At 51.9% G+C, this 20,379-nt stretch overlaps 1 protein-coding gene across 1 annotated transcript; it reads right to left on the bottom strand.

The window, feature by feature from the left end:
• Nucleotides 1–423: 423 nt before the first annotated feature.
• On the bottom strand, nucleotides 424–20,177 carry NRG4 (neuregulin 4). The gene is made up of 5 exons (XM_032969372.2): nucleotides 19,907–20,177; nucleotides 14,127–14,189; nucleotides 13,503–13,626; nucleotides 10,019–10,168; nucleotides 424–3,489 (listed from the first exon to the last, which is right to left on the bottom strand). Exons 1-5 carry the CDS (start codon nucleotides 19,914–19,916, stop codon nucleotides 3,438–3,440), a joined length of 399 nt encoding a protein of 132 aa, XP_032825263.1. The 5' UTR covers nucleotides 19,917–20,177; the 3' UTR covers nucleotides 424–3,437.
• Nucleotides 20,178–20,379: the final 202 nt, after the last annotated feature.

Raw genomic sequence — 20,379 nt, 5'->3', positions numbered from 1 at the left:
ATGTACTGGGTGTAACGTTGCCGGCCACTAGAGGCCGCTATATCCACGATGATTTTATCGAGCGAAGATAAATTATCCTCAAGGCGAATTTGTGTCCGATAGGACTCAAATTTCAGCCCACGCGCGCAACCACGTGCCACGCTGCACGCGCCCGATGATTGTTAAACACGTGCCACGTGACGCACAAATGCAATTAACGCTGTCTGGCGTTTATAAGCGCCGTTTCAAATTACGAAATCGAAATCTCCGCTTGCGCGTGTGTGTACACGTGTTCCACATGTGTGTGTTCCACGTGTTCCACGCGTGTGTGCGCGTGTGTACACGTGTTCCACGCGTGTGTGTGTGTGCGTGCGTGTTTTTGTGTTTTCGCGTGATTTGCCAATGTGTGACCCACATTTTTGCTACGAATCACATAGTATTGGCCGTGAAAGCATGCGTGTTAAATCGTGCTATGATCGGTCTAAATATAATCTGCCCGAGCCGACTTGAGCAACAGGGAATCTATAATTTAACGCCGATTAAGGTCTGTGCAATATTCTCCATTTGTCACGTGACGCCGTTGTTTGTTGCTCTGATTTCAGTTTGGGCCATCGCTGTGCCTGTATTTATTTTCTCTCATTCGTCTTAGCTTTTTGTCGCCAGAGTCAGAATCTTTACTTCATCCTGGAGAAATCCCACGATCTACGAAGCAGATGTCCAGTAGGGGCGGCGGCTCATGAAAGTTACATCGGTGAACCTCAGGTTATCCTTGCAGCTGACGTTGATTTAGTCCGTGGTCTCTTGAGTTTGCGTCCGGTGAAGCTTAAATGAAAGAAAGAAACAAAACAAAAAAACCTCGCAAATTTTATTCGCCGTCACACGCACGCGTCCGATGGCGCGTGTGTAACGCCAAAAACAAATATGTAATAATTGTGTTTCTTCAGCTTCGTCTCTGACATATTGGACGGTGAATCATCGTTCACGAAGAGACGCCGCGTGTCTTCAAAGCGGTTCCGAGTCCTGCTCGCGCTGAATCGACGCTGCAGGAATGACGCAAACGCAGAAGTCCGCGTGGCCCGAATGGGATGTGCCAAAACAAATACTTTTTTTTCAGTGAACAGATGCGCTGTGTTATCTCGACGTGGTCGAAATTGACTCTTTTTGTTATTCGTTTTTTTTATTTTCAGTGAACAGATGCGCTGTGTTATCGCGACGTGGTCGAAATTGACTCTTTTTGTTATTCGTTTTTTCATTTGTTACAAATAATTTATACCAATTAGAGAAAAGGACAAACCACACTGATTGTTTCGCGCTATGCGTATATTTTATGATTGTGCGTCGAACCATTACACCTGGCAGTTCACAAGCATTGTTGATGCAAGCGAAGCCCTGATTCTGCCGATGAGCCACTTGGCAGTGGCAACCGGTCCATGGTGTTGCTTACGCCGAGATGACGCAACCCCAGAAGGCCGTGTGCCTGATGAGTTGTGGAGAGGATCGATGTAGCAATACAAAGATTTATTGTACGGTGCTCCTTATCGATAAATGTTGCATGTCTGTGTGTGGGGAGCGGTAGTGTAGCGGTTAGCGCTACGAACCCGGCCAGGCCGAGTTCGATTCCCGGTCTCGGCCAACACCGGTGACGATTATTTGAATCGGTCCAGGGCCTCTCCTAGGTCGACTCAACCTTAAATGAGTACGCGATGCGTAAGTATCGCCACTATGGAGACAAAGGCGGCCGGGCGTGGTGCTGGCCACCCACCCACTCGTGTGCCGTACCGGTCTTCATAGGTGCTTGCCAACAGCACTTGCCCCTACAGTCTGCTTAGGCTATACGGGGGAATCGATGCATTTTGGAGCGGTGGCGCAGTGGTTAGCGCACTGTGCAATAAACACATTGACTTCTGTTCGATCCCTGGCCATGGCCAACATCATATGGGCGAGGAGGAGACCAAATAATACAAACGGGGTGGTTTAAAAACGAGACCAAACACAGATTTTTGAAAATCATAAAGTTGATTAATCGCGACTCATTACATTCGTGGAATCGACCGTAGCAGCTCAGCAGAAATAACACAATATATTCATGATCACATAATCTATACATAATCCATTCTTAATCGATTGTATCGTAATCGATTCTCGGGCGCGAGTCGTAAAGCGTGTTATTGTGGGGCACGGGAATCGATTGCAATACAACTGATCGATTAATCGTTACATCCCTCAAGTCACTTGGGATCAGTCACGCGCAACACATCTCAATTGTACACACGAGCCTCACGCGTACGTCATTTCCTGTTAGCTTAATTGATGATTCTTATGGGTGTGACGATGCATCGATGTGTCGCTATCGATTTTTTTTAACTCACGATATATGGCTTGTCCACGGGATTGGTGTGCGTAAGAGCCGATGATTATTTTCGATTCGTAAATGGAATTGCCTTCACGTGACCTCCCCACAGCTCACAAGAGGCCGCTATATTTGCAACGTGCATTGAATAGCGAGGTAGCCGATGGAATCGTTACACCCATGATTCATGATGATGATGATTTTGGGATTAACACACAAACTTGGCACTGCCATAGGAACGTGGAATGTCCACTACCAACGGAGATGAGCGGATAGAGACTTCGACTTTTACTTTTTACACTCCGACGCGGTATTTACACGCGATTTCACTTACGTGGTCATATTTACAAGGATAAAAAGACAACACGGAATGCACAATGGCAAAATAAATTAGACGGGACCTTATAAATAGTGCTGTGAACCTGGACACTCGAATTCAATTCCCTGCCACGGCTAACATCAGTGGCGAATCATATCTGAACCCCCCCCCCCCCCCCAAAGGCCTTCACCAAGCCGCACTGAACCAGCGTGGTGAAGTATGGTCAGGCAACTCCCACCACGATCGACGTGGAATTCATCCAGCAGTGGATTGACAAAGGGACTGTGTGAATCGTTTATATGTGTAGAATATATACAGGATATAAATACAGTTGTGACCACAGCTTTTAGTCTTTGGTGCTTAAGACCAGCAACGCAAACGCTATTCGGATGGCCTCGGTCTTTAACGTGCCAATCAACTACGGCCACGATTAGTGAGCTCCCCCCCCCCACCCCCGTAGCATCTGTGGGGGCTCTATTAGTGGCCAGCATGGAGACGCGACCCTTGTTGAGTTCTTCAGAAGGTGACGATGACGACGATGATGACGACTATGACGACGTCTATGACGACCATGGTGACGACTATGACGACGATGGTGACGACTATGACGACGATGGTGACGACTATGACGACGATAGTGACGACTATGACGACGATGATGATGATGATGACCACGACGACAATGCTGACGACGACTATGACGACCATGGTGACGACGACTATGACGACGATGGTGACGACGACGACTATGACGACTATGACGACGGTGACTCGTATTCGCCAGGCGCTTCAGAGGAACACTTCCCTCGTCTCAGCCTCGATCCTCCTCTTCCTCTTGCACCTGCACGAGACAACGACACCACCCACACGCGACGTTGTTAGTGAAGGGTGACCCGGCCGGTCGTCGTCCTTGGTCAATCCACTGCTGGATGAACGCCCCTCAACCCCCAGCCCACCCCACCGCCCCCGTCACGGTGCTGCGATCACGACAATCCGCTTGGCACGTGCAGCGCACGAGACGCTTCACGAACGCGAGTCGCCATGCAGGGCTCCCTCGCTGCGCTGTGCGGTGGTGGTGGCGGTGGTCGTGGCGGTGGTCGTGGTGGTGGCGGTGGTTGTGGTGGTGGTGGTGGTCGTGGTGGTGGTGGCGGTGGTAGTGGTGGTGGTGGCGGTGGTCGTGGTGGTGGTCGTGGTGGTGGTGGCGGTGGTTGTGGTGGTGGTCGTGGTGGTGGTGGCGGTGGTAGTGGTGGTGGTGGCGGTGGTCGTGGTGGTGGTGGTGGCAGTGGTCGTGGTGGTCGTGGTGGTGGTGGTGGCGGTGGTGGTGGTGGCGGTGGTCGTGGTGGTGGTGGTGGTCGTGGTGGTGGTGGTCGTGGTGGTTGTGGTGGTGGTGGTGGTGGTGGCGGTGGTTGTGGTGGTGGTCGTGGTGGTGGTGGCGGTGGTAGTGGTGGTGGTGGCGGTGGTCGTGGTGGTGGTGGTCGTGGTGGTGGTGGCAGTGGTCGTGGTGGTGGTGGTGGCGGTGGTGGCGGTGGTGGCGGTGGTCGTGGTGGTGGTGGCGGTGGTCGTGGTGTTGGTGGCGGTGGTCGTTGTGGTCGTGGTGGTCGTGGTGGCAGTGGTCGTGGTGGTGGTGGTGGTCGTGATGGTGGTGGTCGTGGTGGTCGTGGTGATGGTGGTGGTGAATGCGTTCCAAAAGGGAAGCGAGCGCGCAAAGCGAGAGTGCACGAGGGGACGGCTGCCTGCCGAGTAGCGTACACAGTACACATACAGTACATACAGTACACACAGTACACATAGTACATACACAGTACACATAGTACACATAGTACATACACAGTACACACAGTGCATACAGTACACATAGTGCATACACAGTACACACAGTACACATACAGTACACATACAGTACATACAGTACACACAGTACACACACAGTACATACACAGTACACATACAGTACACATACAGTACACACAGTACACACACAGTACAGACAGTACACACACAGTACACACACAGTACACATACAGTACGTACAGTACACACAGTACACATACAGTACATACACAGTACACATACAGTACATACACAGTACACATAGTACACATAGTACATACACAGTACACACAGTGCATACAGTACACATAGTGCATACACAGTACACACATAGTACACACACAGTACACATACAGTACACACAGTACACACACAGTACACACAGTACATACACAGTACATACACAGTACACATACAGTACACACACAGTACACACAGTACATACACAGTACACACACAGTACACACAGTACACACACAGTACACACACAGTACACATACAGTACACACAGTACACACACAGTACACATACAGTACACACAGTACACATACAGTACACACAGTACACCGTGCGTACACAGTACACATACAGTACACACAGTACATACACAGTACACACACAGTACACAGTGCATACACAGTGCATACACAGTACACACACAGTGCACACACAGTACACACAGTACACAGTGCATACACAGTACATACACACAGTGCACACACACAGCACACACAGTACATACACAGTACATACACACAGTACATACACACAGTACACACACACAGTACACACATAGTACACACACAGTACACACACACATAGTACACACATAGTACATACACACAGTACACACACAGTACACACACAATGCTCTCCCACATGTAGAGTTAATACAACCCGCGCAGCAGGGCGAATGTGTTGGGGGTAGAATCACGTCAAGCCGCATACGCAGTGCGACACCGCACAAACCGAACCCCGCGTCGTGCTAGGGGAAACGTGGCACGTTGAGGTCAGCGGTGGGGTGGGGTGGCACTCCACACAGCACCCACAATCGTCCACGCCTGTGGGAGCCTCGTGGCTTCTGTTTTAATTTGCCATCGGCTGTTTGGAGGCGTTTGCTCCGGTTCGTCCTGAGATCCGCAAGACCGACGTATGTGGCGATGATCCACCCATCCAACCGCACGTGCGAGCCCGAGGCACGCAGCGCCCTGGACACCCAATTTGTGTTAGCCAATGAGAGATACCTGGTTAGATTTTTGTTTGTACTGTTTGTTGTTGTTGTAACGTTGTGACCCTGTGCCCGGACTGGACGTCTGCGAAAAAGAGCTTCATAGCTCATCGAATTCCTCCTCCTGTGTGAATACATATTCTGATTGTGGCTCAGCCCCGTTTATGAGTGGTTTACATGTGCGCGTGTACAACAGCTCAAATGTTAATCCACTGCTGGATGGCCTCTCGGGGGGGCAGGTAGGGGAGGGGGGGACTTATTTGGCCATACCTCACCACCGTTGATCGGTGCAGATTGGCGAATGGAGAAAACCAGGGAGGCGACGTGAGCTGTAGTCAGGAATCGAACTCGGGTTGTTCCGGTTCATCAGTGCAGTGCCCAATGATTTGGTCGATGTAACGTGGCTAGCGGCAATATCCACGCAGCGCCAGTTCAGACCAGCCACCCCTGCCACACTTAAAGCGCAGTTAGGGCCCGAGAATCATTAAAGGTTTCCGCCCGACTCACGCTAATTAACCTTTACTACTTTCCGGTTACATGCTTTGTATTTCTTTTTTTATGATTGCTGATGTTGTTGCTGCTGTTGAATGTTTTTTTTCCGGTCAATTATATTTCATGTCATCGTGGTGTTTCCTCTTTGGCACTCGGTTGAGAAGCGTGGAGGAGAGGGATGGGTTTGCACGTTTGGAATCGCATTGAGTAGAAGGAGAGACGGAGAGGGAGAGAGATGAACACGCGTGGCATTTGTGGGAACACACGCAGCTTAGCGACTTCATTCAAACTCTGCAGGGGACAGTAAGCGGGGCTTTGGCAGGACGCGTTACGGCTGCAAGGGGTGATGATGACGACGATGATGATGATGACGGGCGATGGTTAAGAATGATAGCGGGGTGGCAGCAGGCACGAGGTAGGGGAGGGAGGGAGATCCGTGTGATATCTTAGATTTCAAAAAAAGGAGGGAGGGAGGGATTCAGCCAGCAGTGGATTGTTTGATCGCTGCTGCTGATGCTGGTGATGACGATGGCGATTATGATGATTACCTTTTGCTGTCCAATCTATTTATTTTTTGTCTCGCCGTGTGCCAAACTCGCTATGTTGGAATTCACCGCCCGCCCGCCCGCCCCCACCACTCGCCCCGGGTTAGACTCTCACAGCCACTCGATCCGGCTCAATCTCGGCGTAGCCAGTTCGCGTCAGTTCTGTTTGTTGGGTCTCCGAAGTAGAGGGGAGGGTGACCGGGGTCAGGAGGCCAACCCTAACCCTCAAACCTCGTGCAGGGGCGAGACGCGTGGCTCGACAAAGACGAGACTCGAGAGACACTCGAGGGGTGTTTTGGTGTTCTCTCTGATTTATCGCTGAGCTGTGCGTGGTAAAGAGTGATGATGATAAGAATAAGGCGCAACTACTTGTTAGTCGTCTCCTGGAGACCATACTTCACCACGCTGGTCAGTGCGGGTAAAATATATATATATATTTTTTTAAACACAACAAATCGTTTACATTTGCATGCCGACGACAAAATCACAAGAACAAAAACACCTGTGCCCCAATCGCTACGAAACACAGAGGGGCAACTCACTGACAACTCGTGCCCTGGCCTGCGTACATTGCGGCGTGTGAGATTGGCGAGCGGAATCCTCTTCGCGCTGGGTGAGTGCCACAGACTTCTCTCCTTCGCGAAAGCTTCGACACCCTTCGGCCGTCACAACTTAGCGCACGCGCCGCCGAATGAGCAAGCGCATCTGCGCGCTTACATCATCGTCGTCGACAGCACGAGCTAGCCATGGTCGATCCACTGGTAGATGGATAGAGACTTCGGCACGTGCCCGTCACCAACTTTCACGATGTTAACGTGGTGCGGTTTCAACCGTAACACCCCCCCCCCGTCCCCCCTTTCTCCACCCACATTTCCCTCCCTTTCTCCGTTCTAACAAACAAAGTAAACACAAACTCCCCCAGGTGGAATCCCTTAAGCCGCCTGCCGTGGCTTGAGGCTGCTCGCTCGCTCCGCTGCCTCTGCGTGCCCGGAGCCGATGGCAATTGTGTGGGGACGGCGCGTGCGCGCTTACGTACGTGTGTGCGTGTCTGTGTGTGTGTATGTGTGTATGTATGTATGCGTGTCTGTGTGTGTATGTAGGTGTGTGTGTGTATGCGTGTCTGTGTGTGTATGTGTGTCTGTGTGTGTATGTGTGTGTGTATGCGTGTCTGTGTGTGTGTGTATGCGTGTCTGTGTGTGTATGTATGTGTGTGTCTTTGTCTGTATGTGTGTGTAAGTAGGTGTGTGTCTGTGTGCGTGCATGTGTGTATGTGTGTGTCTTTGTATGTGTGGGGAGCGGTGGTGTAGCGGTTAGCGCGCTGCACTGTGAACCCGGCGACCCGAGTTCGATTCCCGCTCACGGCCAACACCAGTGACGATTATCTGAACCGGTCCCTGGCCTCCCCTAGGTCGACTCAGCCTAAAATGAGTACCTGGTGCGGTGTGTAAACATCGTCACTAAGGAGACAAAGGCGGTCGGGCGTGGTGCTGGCCACCCACCCCCTCGTGTACCGTTCCGGCCTTCACAGGTACTCGCTAACAGCACTTGCCCCTACAGTCTGCAAAGGCTATATGGGGGATCTTTGTCTTTGTCTTTTTGTCTTTGTATGTGTTTGTGTCTGCGTGTGTATGTGTGTGTGTGTATGTGCGTGTGTGTTTATGTGTGTATGTAGGTGTGTGTGCGTGTTTGTGCGTGTATGTGTGTGTGCGTGTCTGTGTGTGTGTATGTAGGTGTGTGTGTGTCTGTGTGTGTATGTGTGTGTCTTTGTCTGTATGTGTGTGTGTCTGCGTGTGTATGTGTGTGCGTGTCTGTGTGTGTGTATGTGTGTGTCTTTGTCTGTATGAGTGTAAGTAGGTGTGTGTCTATGTGTGTGTATGTGCGTGTGTGTTTATGTGTGGGAATGTAGGTGTGTGTCTGTGTGTGTGTATGCGCGTATGGCGTAGCGGTTAGCGCGCTGCGCTACGAACCCGGCGACCCGAGTTTTATTCTCGCTCCTCTTGCCTCAAATGAGTACCTAGTACCGTGTGTAAACACCGCCACTGGGGAGACAAAGGCGGCCGGGTGAGGTGTTGGACACCCACCTCCTCGTCTGCCGTGCCAGCCTTCATAGATGCTCGCTACGGCACTTGCCCCATCAGTATGTTAAGGCTATGGGGGAGGGGCGGATCTTTGTCTTTGTTTTGTTTGCGCGTGCACCACAACAATCGCTCACGCGCCCGGCACGCGAGCACCAAACCCCGCGTCTCACGCACAGCGCCGCCACTCCAAAGACAAATATCCCCCGTATAGCCTCCTTAAGACTGTTGGGGCAAGTGCTGCTAGCGCCAACGCGAGACACCTATGAAGGCTGTAACGGCGCGTTACCTATGAGGGAGAGGGGCTGCTGTGGCCCACACCACACCCGCCCGACCGCCTTTGTCTCCTCCCCAATGCTGACGTTTTTACGCACACCGCAAACACGTGCTCATTTAAACGCCGAGTCAACCTCGGGGATGGGTGGGAGAGGGGTAGCAGGGCCCCAGGACCGATTCAAATATTCGCCGCTGTTACTGGGCGGTCGTGAGCGGGAATGGAACTCGTGGCTTGCCGGGTTCGTAATGCAGTCGCGCTAAACCGCTGCGCCACCGTTCCACCCAGCGTACGCACAATGGGCATGCGAGAGGCGAAGCGAGCGCCTCTCTGATCCTCTCCGCTTTCGGGGGTCACCGCGAAGGCTCCATTGTTGCGCGGAACGAATGTCTCATTCTCTAGTCGTGAGTGGGCTTGTGGGTGGGGGTGGCGGGATACCCCCTAGCGCTCACACTCACCATTCACCACCACCGTCAGCACTACTCACCGCCCACTAAGCACCACCGCTCACCACCTACGGCGATGACAAATACCATTTCATGGGCAGCCACCACCGGCTACCCACCACTACTGACCACCTTCGCCATCCACCAGCAACCGCGTTTGACGCGAGTGCGTATGAGGCAGCGGCAGAGACTGCGTGATGGGTCACGCTACAGAAGGACACCTGAACTTCCCCTTGCGAACTGAAAAAGTTGACCATACCCGGCCCAGCCGTAGAAGGGGAGCTGCTGAATTCGCAAGCGAAGCCGAGCGGCTGTGCCCGCGGTCTGGAATGGACGAATCTGGGGTGGACGATTCTTGGGTGGACGAGTTTGGGGTGGGCGAGTTTGGGGTGGACGAGTCTTGGGTGGACGAGTTTGTTACGGCGTGAGTTTGGCAGGGGGGGGGGAGGGCAGACCTGCGGAGCGAGTCGGTGGACTCACCAGTGGTAGGCCACGAACAGGACGACTAACGCGATGCCGCCCATGAAGAGCGACGCGGCCGCTGCCGCCGCTGCCCCCTCTGAGCTCGACCTCTTCCTCCTCTCCAGGGCGAAGAGCTCGCAGCGGTGACCCGCAAACTCAGCCGAGCATCTACCCGGGGGAGCGGGTGGTGGGGGTGGTGGGGGGAGGGGGTGGTGGGGGGAGGGGGTGGTGGGGGGAAACAACGAGGAGCATGCGGTGAACTCGGGCCGCGTTGCCACCACCACTGAAACTAAACCAAACTAAAAACACACTGAACTGTTTTTTTTATTCTACCAAGTAAGACCGACTGAGATACGCAGCTCCTTTTCAGAAGCGACCTGGCCACAAATGACAGCCCGTTGAAGTGGCTTATCGCGTGGAAATTTACAGCAGTAGGCCAAATGCTCTGAACGCGCGTCGATTCTGAATGTGGAGGGAACAACCGCAGGACACGGAGACAAATCCACGCGACCACCACGAGAGAGAGACACCGATCAACCCCAAATATACAACAGGCGTCAGGGTCGGGATCGAACTCACGACCTCCTGTATACCAGGCGAGGTAGTTAACATCTCCTAGCCACCGTGCAACTGCACCCCAATCCTAATATTGGGGTTCGGTGTTTTCACCGCTTCTTGAATCCAATCGCCTGAATTCAAGTATCGATGATTGGATTCGGTTCGGGGAGAGTGCCGCACCCTTGGGACTCGCAACCCGGGGCCAAGAGGGCACGGGTCCCGGGTTTTTATACGGTTGCTCGAGGTCCGTGTCCTGCAAGGGTCGAGCCGGCCCGGCTCTCTGCTAGGGTCACTGCCGTAAGGGTCACTGGCACGGTCGTAAGTGAGCGAGCTTGTCACACTTTTACTGCCCCCCCCCCTCCCCCCGATGTTTGTGGACTCCACATCGAGCCGTGGTGTCGCAGTCAACGTCCTCCGCTGAGGTTGAGGGTCGTGACCTGCGCACTAAAACGACGTTGGACTTCGGGTAGCCCCCTGCCGAACCCAACATCTGCGTCGTTAAAGTTTTTAATAAATGAATAAAACCAACAATTAGGTTTTTTTCATTTTGTTTTAAGGTCAATTCCCAAACCTCGTTCGCCGCCGTACATCTGCGTTTGAGTTCGTGTCGTTGCCTTTTTTGTTATTTACCCCTTTCCCCTTACCCGTTACCCAGGTATCGGAAAACCATCCCACACATAGCCCAAGTATCAGAGCAGGAATAGGCGCCCACCTTGAGGTCGCAAAGCAACAGTCCTCTAAATTCATTTACGCCGCTGATGAGAGTGAATTACTTGATAACCCAGTGCACCTTGCAATGGGGATTTGCCATGCAACGGCGCTTGTAGGAATTGGCAACACTATTACGTAATTATTATTATTATCATTCAACAAGTATCCATAATAGAGTGGGGGGGGGGGGGTTGGTGGTTAGATCGCGTGTCGTTGAACTCGTCACCACCCGACGCAGCCAATTAGTAAGGTTTGTCACGTAAGCAGAACATGTTACTTGTAACGAATTGCCACGTTCTGTTTACGTAACAAACCTTATGAATTGGCTGTGTCGGGTGGTGACGGGTTTAACGACACATATATTTACGCGATCTAACGTACAAAAAAAAACAACCTGTGTTATGGATTATATTGATCGCGAAAGGCTCCCACGTCTTAAACATTAACCAAGTAGTTCGTGGGTAATTCACTGTTATTACGAAATTGGAACAACTGAATCGATGCCATCTTCGGTGGCACTGACTGGGCACACGGACACAACGCTATAAAAAATGTCCCCGCAACGCTATCTGCTTATGGGTTGCAGAGTAGCAGGTGCATCAGCAACATCGACCTCTCTCCCCCTTCCTCCTCCTGCGCAAACGTGGCAGGACCATCCTTGCAAACGAGTGCCGAAACTCGGCGAGGCTCTCCTCTGTAAACGAGCTTAAAAATAAAATATATAATCCATATTTTTGTTGCAAATGGTGCGCCGGTAAAGCCAGGCCCAGCTTTAGGTGGGCATGGTCCCTGTCAGTCACTCGGAATGCGTATCACGCACACACACACACACCTGTATGACACCTGCGTGTGTGTGTGTGTCATGCGGGAAGGGAATCCTACACCTGTTTTTCTCGTGACACTTAAATTGTTCCTGCCCTCGATTCTCCATTACGCAACGCCCATTCACTCACCGCTCTAATTACGGCGACGCGAGCTTATTGTGCTACCGCACACAATGCGTGCTCGCACTCAAACGCGCTCTTGGCATACCCCCCCCCCCCACTTCACCCACCCCCCACTTCACCCCCCACCCCCGCCCTTTGAGGTCTTCAACTTAGAGAAAGGTCAGGGTTAGGAGCTCAGTGGCAAGAGGCTAGGGGCTAGTGGTTAGTAGCTAGAGGCTAGGGGCTCGAAGCTAAAGGCTAGGGGCTAGTGGCTACAGGTTAGTGGCAAGTAGCTAGGGGCTAGCGGGTACAGGTTAGTGGCTAGTGGCTACAGGTTAGTTGCTAGTAGTTAGAAGCTAGGGGCTAGTAGGTACAGGTTAGTGGTTAGTAGCTAGTGGGTACAGGTTAGTGGCTAGGGTCTAGTGGCTACAGATTAGTGGATAGAAGCTAGAGACTAGGGGCTAGTGGGTGCAGGTTAGTGGCTAGTGGCTACAGGCTAGTGGCGAGTAGCTAGGGGCTAGTGGCTACAGGTTCGTGGCTAGTACCTAGAGGCTAGGGGCTAGTCCCTACAGGTTAGTGGCTAGTAGCTAGGGGCTAGTGGCTACAGGTTCGTGGCTAGTACCTAGAGGCTAGGGGCTAGTCCCTACAGGTTAGTGGCTAGTAGCTAGTGGCTAGTGGGTACAGGTTAGTGGCTAGTGGGTACAGGTTAGTGGCTAGGGGCTAGTGGCTACAGGTTAGTGGCGAGTAGTTAGAGGCTAGGGGCTAGTCCAGGGGTCGTCGACCTGCGGCTCTTTAAGGACTACTTCGTGACGTTATGTATCAAGGACCGCCGTCTCATATTCACAAAGTGCATTGCAGCTCTTGAAATAGTTATTATAATTTTTACCTAATTAATAAAAACAATGCCTCTTCTTGGTCTTTTTGTTACCGACTCCTGGGCTACAGGCGAGGGGCCAGCGGTCGCAGTTAGTCCTTAGGGGAAATGATGAAGGCTAGGCGTTAGAGCTACGGCCTAGCGATAGTGAGTGGTACGGGTATGGTTCGAGCCAAAGGTTATGGGTCAGGTTAGAATTAGTGGAGGCGCTAGGGTTAGGGGTTAGGGCTAGGGGTTAGCTATCGGTAGAGTTAAAATAAGAGGCATGGTCAGCGTGAGCATGAGGCCAGCGTTAGGTTGAGAGTCACGATTAAGGTTGGAGTCCATGAAATAGTTAGGATCAGCGTAAGAGTCCGGGTAAGGATCAGGGCTGTGCGGAGGATGTAAGGGTTAGGGTTGGAGTCCGGATAAGGCTGCGTGGTGCGGTCATCACCTGCAGTGTGGTTTATCTGTCTGGTGGAGGTAGTGGCAAGATCCCCCGTTGAGGCAGTAGTCGCGGTAGTGTGCGGGGCACGGCTGTGCATGGAGCGCAGAGATGCGGGGGTGCTCCACCTCCACTGTGGGAAGACGAAGAGCAGTTCGTCATCATCAGCTGCAGCAGCAGCAACAGTATCATCGTCCTCATCATCGTTGGCAGTGGCAGCGTCAGCAACAGCATCATCATTTTAATACATGCATCAGCAGTAGCATCGTTATTGTAAAGAGTCATCATAATCACCATCAGCAGCAGCATAGTTATACTATAGTCATGATGATGATGAAAGATGTGGGACGATATAGGTAAGGGGTGAGGATGAGGAGAGAGAGATGATGAGAATGACGGCGACCTTGGGGAGGCCTCCGTGCAGCAGTGGATTCATGATGACTGAAGACAATGATGACGACGATGATGGTGACGACGATGATGGTGACGACGATGATGGTGACGACGATGATGGTGACGACGTTGATGATGACGACGATGATGGTGACGATGGTGACAGATGTACACCGATGGATGTGACGGTGAGAGCGATGATATGAGGGAGCAGGCAAATGGAGAGCCTGGACCATTTACCTGGGTTCGACTCCCCTGCCCAGGCACCCAACAGCATCATGGAGAGAATAACGCAGATCCCTCCTGTGCAGATTAAACAGACACACACAAACACACGCAAACACACAAACACACAGACAGCAACACCATGAGATGTACAGATTAGTGGGATGTGGACAGTCGGACAGTGGTGGTGGAACGTGCATATGATTATCGTTCATCCTTGTCACATCATCATTATCGTCATCATCGTCAAATTAGTTTAAGCTGCAAATAGAACAGACACAGATTACCTGGTTATAATGACAATGATCTACTTATTTAATAGCCTCAGAAAATCAAAGTTCCTTACATCACAATTTCATCTCAAGCATTCCAATTCTCTGCTGCAGTCTAACCTAGAGGGGGACCCCCCAGTGACAGCTGTCCATGTGTGGCACAAAATGAACACAGTACCGGCCTGGAATGGGAGGATTTAATTATAATTGAACTATTGAACAAAGATAGTCGCTGCATTGCGCGCTTTCCGGTGCGAAAGAAATTCAACATACATACATACTTTATCTTTGTAACTAAATCATCAGCATCATCATCATCATCATTATAACCATTGATTTGCTTCAACTGTCAAATAAAATAGCATTAACTCGTCTGGTTAGCACCCTCACCTTGGCATTAAATATAGTTATTTTTCATAAGCAACCTGGCCACAAATGATAGCTCAACGAAGTGGATATTCACGTGCAAATGAATGGCAGCGGAATACTCTAAACTCGCGATGTTGATTCTAAATGTGGAAGGAAAAACCGGAGGACCCGGAGCAAAATCCACGCGACCACGGGCAGAGAGAGAGAGAGAGACACCGCAAACTCCAAATATACAGCAGCAGGCGTCAGGGTCGGGATCGTACCCACGACCACCTGCATACCAGGCGAGGTAGTTAACATCTCCGAGCCACCGTGGTCGCTGCTGCGTTGTCAGGGGTGCACAATTCGAGACAACAATAAGAACGACACCAACTCTCTCTCCCTCTCTTCGAACGCGTTCGTCTTCCAGGGGGGCGTTTTCGACGAATGTTGTTGCATGGCGACAAATGTGGGCACGAGTTGGCAGTACAGGAACATCCACTGTCACCCAGCATCTATTCTCCCCTCCATCACCACCAACGCACACTGAACCAACATGTTCATGCATGGTCAGACAACACATAGAGACCCATAGACTCACAAAGAGGTCATATACTCTTACATAGAGGCCCATATAATGAGATAATTACAGGCCCATATAGCAGCCCATAGCCTCACAAAGAGGCTCATATGATAGACTCACATAGAGGCCCATAGATTTACATAGTGGTCCATAGACTTAGAAACCCATAGACTTGCCTAGAAACCCATAGAGGCGCATAGCCGGACACAGGGACCCATCGACATACCCAGAGACCTATTAGACTCACAATGGGTAAAAGAGCAGCGCTGAAATTCCCCGCTCACGCCACTGCTGCAAGAAGGAACTCCACTAGAGCGTAGCTCTGGAGAGGTGGCTTTGGGCCTACTCTTCCATGCTGACCAATAAATTTTGGAAGAACGGCGAGTACCCACACTTAACCACACCGCACGCAGCCTGCCAATGGACTGAATGTGGATAACTATTCATAATATTCGACCGCTTTCGTTTATGAAACTATTTTAGTTTAAACTAAACTATTTGTATACTCTTTGGTTCTTTCGGTAAAGTCACGTAAGTATAAAATCAAATAAATCACGACGATGTTGCGCCCGAAACGTCGTGATTTATTTTATTTTCTACCCACGTGGACTTTACCGAAAGAACCAAGAGTGTGGATTCCTGCAGTCACGCAAGCTTCAAATCAAGATTAAACTGTTTTTTTATTTTACCAGGTAAGGCCCCACTGAGCAATACGGCTCTTTTTCAGAAGCGACCTGGCCATAAATGATAACTCAACGAAGTGGCTCATCACGTGGAAATGTATCGCAGCCAAATAGTCTAAACGCGTGATATTGATTTTAAATGTGGAGGGGAAAACCCGGAGGACCCGGAGAAAAATCCACGCGACCACGGGTAGAAAGAGACACGCAGATTCCAAATATACAGCAGGTGTCAGGGTCGGGATCGAACCCGCGACCTCCTGCATACCAGGCGAGGTAGTTAACATGTCATAGCCACAGTGATGATGAGAGAGAGAGACACGCAAACTCCAAATATACAGCAGCAGGCGTCAGGGTCGGGATCGAACCCACGAACCTCCTGCATACCAGGCGAGGTAGTTAACATCTCCTAGCCACCGTGGCATAAAATCGCACAGCCTCGACCGGTTAAGCAAACATCATCCCGTGCCCAACTTCTCCATCGGAGATCGAGTTACGGATAATTTGGGCAGATAAACAAATCTCCCGGTCTCATCCACACTGCGACGAGCCAACAACGCTCCCAATGACCCCCCCCCCCCCCAGTCGCCCCTCTCCCTGATTTTTCCCTCCCACGGATCCACATTCATCAGCATCTTTTTTTCGACTGCAGGAATCCGATGGGCTACGAAGCACCCTTTTTGTCGCAGATGTCCGGGAGACTTATACCCTCGCTTAATCAAAGCGACGTGCACAGAACTCGCGATTGTTTATTGGGTTCACTATTTTGTATGAGCCCTCTGGAGACCCATCCATGACCCCAGTGCCTTCCACCTCCTCCATCTCCTGCCGCTATCCCTCACTGCCGCTCTGAGTTAAAAAAAAAATAGAGTCGACCCCTCGTGCGCTTGCCTTCACCTCGATCGCTCCGGCAAGTAACGCCCCATCCACAAATACGCAGAAGAAGGAGACATCACAGCGGCGGTACACTCCTCCGCATATCTCCTGACGCCGTGAATCCGGGCTTGACCACCTGAACGTGAAATTGGAGCCGTTGCTCTGCGTCTACGTCAGCAGCCGTACGACAGGAAGAAGAAAATCACCCGCAGTCCGCCCCTACTACTAGGTTGTGAGTGGGGAAGTCGCCCTTACTACTAGGTTGTGAGTAAGGAAGTCGCCCATACAACTAGGTTGTGAGTGGGGAAGTCGCCCCTACAACTAGGTTGTGAGTGGGGAAGTCGCCCCTACAACAAGGTTGTGAGTGGGGAAGTCGCCCCTACAACTAGGTTGTGAGTGGGGAAGTCGCCCCTACAACTAGGTTGTGAGTGGAGAAGTCGCCCATACAACTAAGTTGTGAGTGGGGAAGTCGCCCCTACAACTAGGTTGTGAGTGGGGAAGTCGCCCCTACAACTAGGTTGTGAGTGGGGAAGTCGCCCCTACAACTAGGTTGTGAGTGGGGAAGTCGCCCCTACAACTAGGTTGTGAGTGGGGAAGTTGACCCTACAACTAGGTTGTGAGTGGGGAAGTCGCCCCTACAACTAGGTTGTGAGTGGGGAAGTCGCCCATACAACTAGGTTGTGAGTGGGGAAGTCGCCCCTACAACTAGGTTGTGAGTGGGGAAGTTGCCCCTACAACTAGGTTGTGAGTGGGGAAGTCGCCCCTACAACTAGGTTGTGAGTGGGGAAGTCGCCCCTACAACTAGGTTGTGAGTGGGGAAGTCGCCCCTACAACTAGGTTGTGAGTGGGGAAGTCGCCCCTACAACTAGGTTGTGAGTGGGGAAGTCGCCCCTACCGTTTGGTTCCGCGATTGAGCTCATCCGTTCTCGTGGCCGTCCGCGCTACTCTCAACGTCTTCCTCCAGCACCACATCTCGAACGCATTCGCTCTTCCTCCCCTTTCGTGTATCATTACTGACAAATTCCTGGCGACTGCCGGATGATGCCGGTTTGTATTTAGCAGCGTGAACGTCGCTCTACCCATGTGTTAAATGTGTGTCTGTGTGTGTTGTGGATCGTTGAGCAACAACAGCAACGACGCCACCGGTGCGGTGCTGCTGAAGCAGTCCTACATTCCCACGTGTGTTTACCTGGCGACTTTATTGATCGGTTGCTTCGGGTGGAGGTGGGGTTACGACACGCATTTTACTCATTTAACATCTCGTGTGTGGGTGTCTTGCATGTGCGTGTTGCATGTGTGAGTGTTTTGTATGTGAGTGTCGCGTGTGTGAGTGTCGCGTGTGTGAGTGTCGCGTGTGTGAGTGTCGCGTGTGTGAGTGTCGCGTGTGTGAGTGTCGCGTGTGTGAGTGTCGAGAGAAATAAGCCAGAATGAATCATTGAACTGTCTCAGGCGAATGCATCGAGTCCGGTATTGATCTCAGATAAAATTATCATCATCATCAGCTGTTCATCACAATGGTGGTTGATGCTGCTGCTGATGGTTTTGGGGGGGGGGGGCAAGAGAACCAGTTCAGGCGGTTTAGACATCGCTCCACACTGATGATTGTCGTGGCCGGGAATCGCACCTCAGGTCAACAGGTTCACTGCGCGTGGCGCTTTCCACTGCGCCACCGCTTCCACCCTCCACTGCAATGCCGCACAAAGAGTCGTCGTGCTAACGCCAATAAACGCGTTCTGTTATCTCACCAGGAAAGCCTCCACTCGCGTCTCAAGACTAAATTACTCGGAAGGGTCCTGCGACGCTATCGGGATGCTCGACCCACGAACGAGCAGTCGGAGGACACGAAACTCGCGCGTAGGAGTGGCACTCGTCGCTGCGCACGGATGGATTAAATAATTCCGTCTCGCGGCGATTTGCCATCTCGTGGGCAGCTCGGGGGCCCCTTGCCCAAACACCACGACAAATGAGCAACCAGGACCGACCCACCCTACCCACCAAAGAAACCCCCACTTGCTGAGCTTCCCAAAATCCGAGAGGGGCATCGTGGGTGGGCCATTCGGGATGAATTAGTTTGCCAGCGACGCAGGTGGCATTCGATACAGGGGTCGGTAACGAAAAATATATTATTTTCGGTTACGAATCCGGTACACCACCACCACCAACAACAACAAAAAACCCTCGATATTTCAAGAACTGCTATGCATGCGAATAACGTCACGCGCGCAGTTCTGAGCCGTAATGCGGCTTCGGAATCGCAGGCATAGACCAGCTGCAATCCAGGCGATGACCGTGACCGTGATGGGTGATGCAATAATGTTCACATCGCTCCAGCGAGACACGAGTCCGTTATGCAAAATCATGATGATGATGGACGATGAGTTTCTCCTATTGCTATACAGCGATGATGATGATGATGGTGGGTGATGGTGAGTGGTGGTGGTGGTGGTGGTGATGATGAGCGCGATAGTGCTCCGCCGTTGTGTAGTGGTGAGCGCACTGCGCGCTACGAACCCGGCGACCCGAGTTCGATTCCCGCTTCACGACCCGTGGCGAATTTTCAAACCGCTTCTGCGTCTCTCCGAGGACACTCGGCCTTCAATGAACACCCGGTGCGGTTTGTACACGTCAGCATCCTCCTCCTCATAGGTGCTCGCTAACAGCACTTTCCCCAACAGCCTGCTAACGTCTATACGGGGGGGTCTTCATGATGATGACCCTCCACTGATGATGTTGTTGGTGATGGCGCTGCTGTATATAGTTTATACTGCTGCTCGCGATGATGATGATGATGTCGATAGCAATGATGTCACCTATGCTGCTGTTACTGATGAAAGCGTCTGCTGATGATTGCCGTTGCGCTGCTGTTATTGGTGCTGCTGCTAGAGATGATGATGATTGTGGTGGTGGTGGTGGTGGCGATGATGCTACCAGTGCTGCTGCTACTACTGCTGATAGCATAGCTGCTGTTGCTGCTAGAGATGATGATGGAAGCGGTGACATTAGTGGTGGTGACCGCGTGGCCGACATAACACTAACCTCGAAGCATCCTTGCGTCTTTGTATTTCTTTCCACGGCCAAGTCTTGGTCCAAAGTGTCGCCAAGTTTTCGGAGCAGTGTGAAAATAAGTGTACCACTCCAACTACGTTGTGTGTGCGTGTGTGTCCTTGTCTGTTCACGTGTCGGTCTGGCAGGGCCCGTGGCTGAGCGGCGCTCCCCTGCACAGCTGTCGAAGTTCACGTGCCGGGGCTGTGCACGGTGACGCGCGCGGTTCCACCTGTGGGCCCGCCTCAAGTTTTTTGCGAAACAATTTGCGCGCTCCGGTACATTTATACCGAGATGCCCTCTCCTCCCCCCGCTACTCTTCCTCCCTCTCCTCCGCCTACCACACCTCTCCTCCTCCCCCTCCTCCACCCTCTCCCCATCCCCCTCCTCCTAATCCCTCTCCTCTCCTTTGTCCTCTTCCTCCCTCTCACCCTCCCTGCTTCCTCAGTCTCCTCCTCCTCTTCCTC

Source organism: Petromyzon marinus, chromosome 41 (assembly GCF_048934315.1).
Source record: "Petromyzon marinus isolate PM22_M1 ecotype Great Lakes invasive population chromosome 41, UKy_Petmar_22M1.pri1.0, whole genome shotgun sequence".
Classification (NCBI taxonomy): Eukaryota; Metazoa; Chordata; class Hyperoartia; order Petromyzontiformes; family Petromyzontidae; genus Petromyzon; species Petromyzon marinus.
The sequence above is the reverse complement of the archived record's forward strand: the minus strand, read 5'-3'. Positions and strand labels throughout refer to the sequence as shown.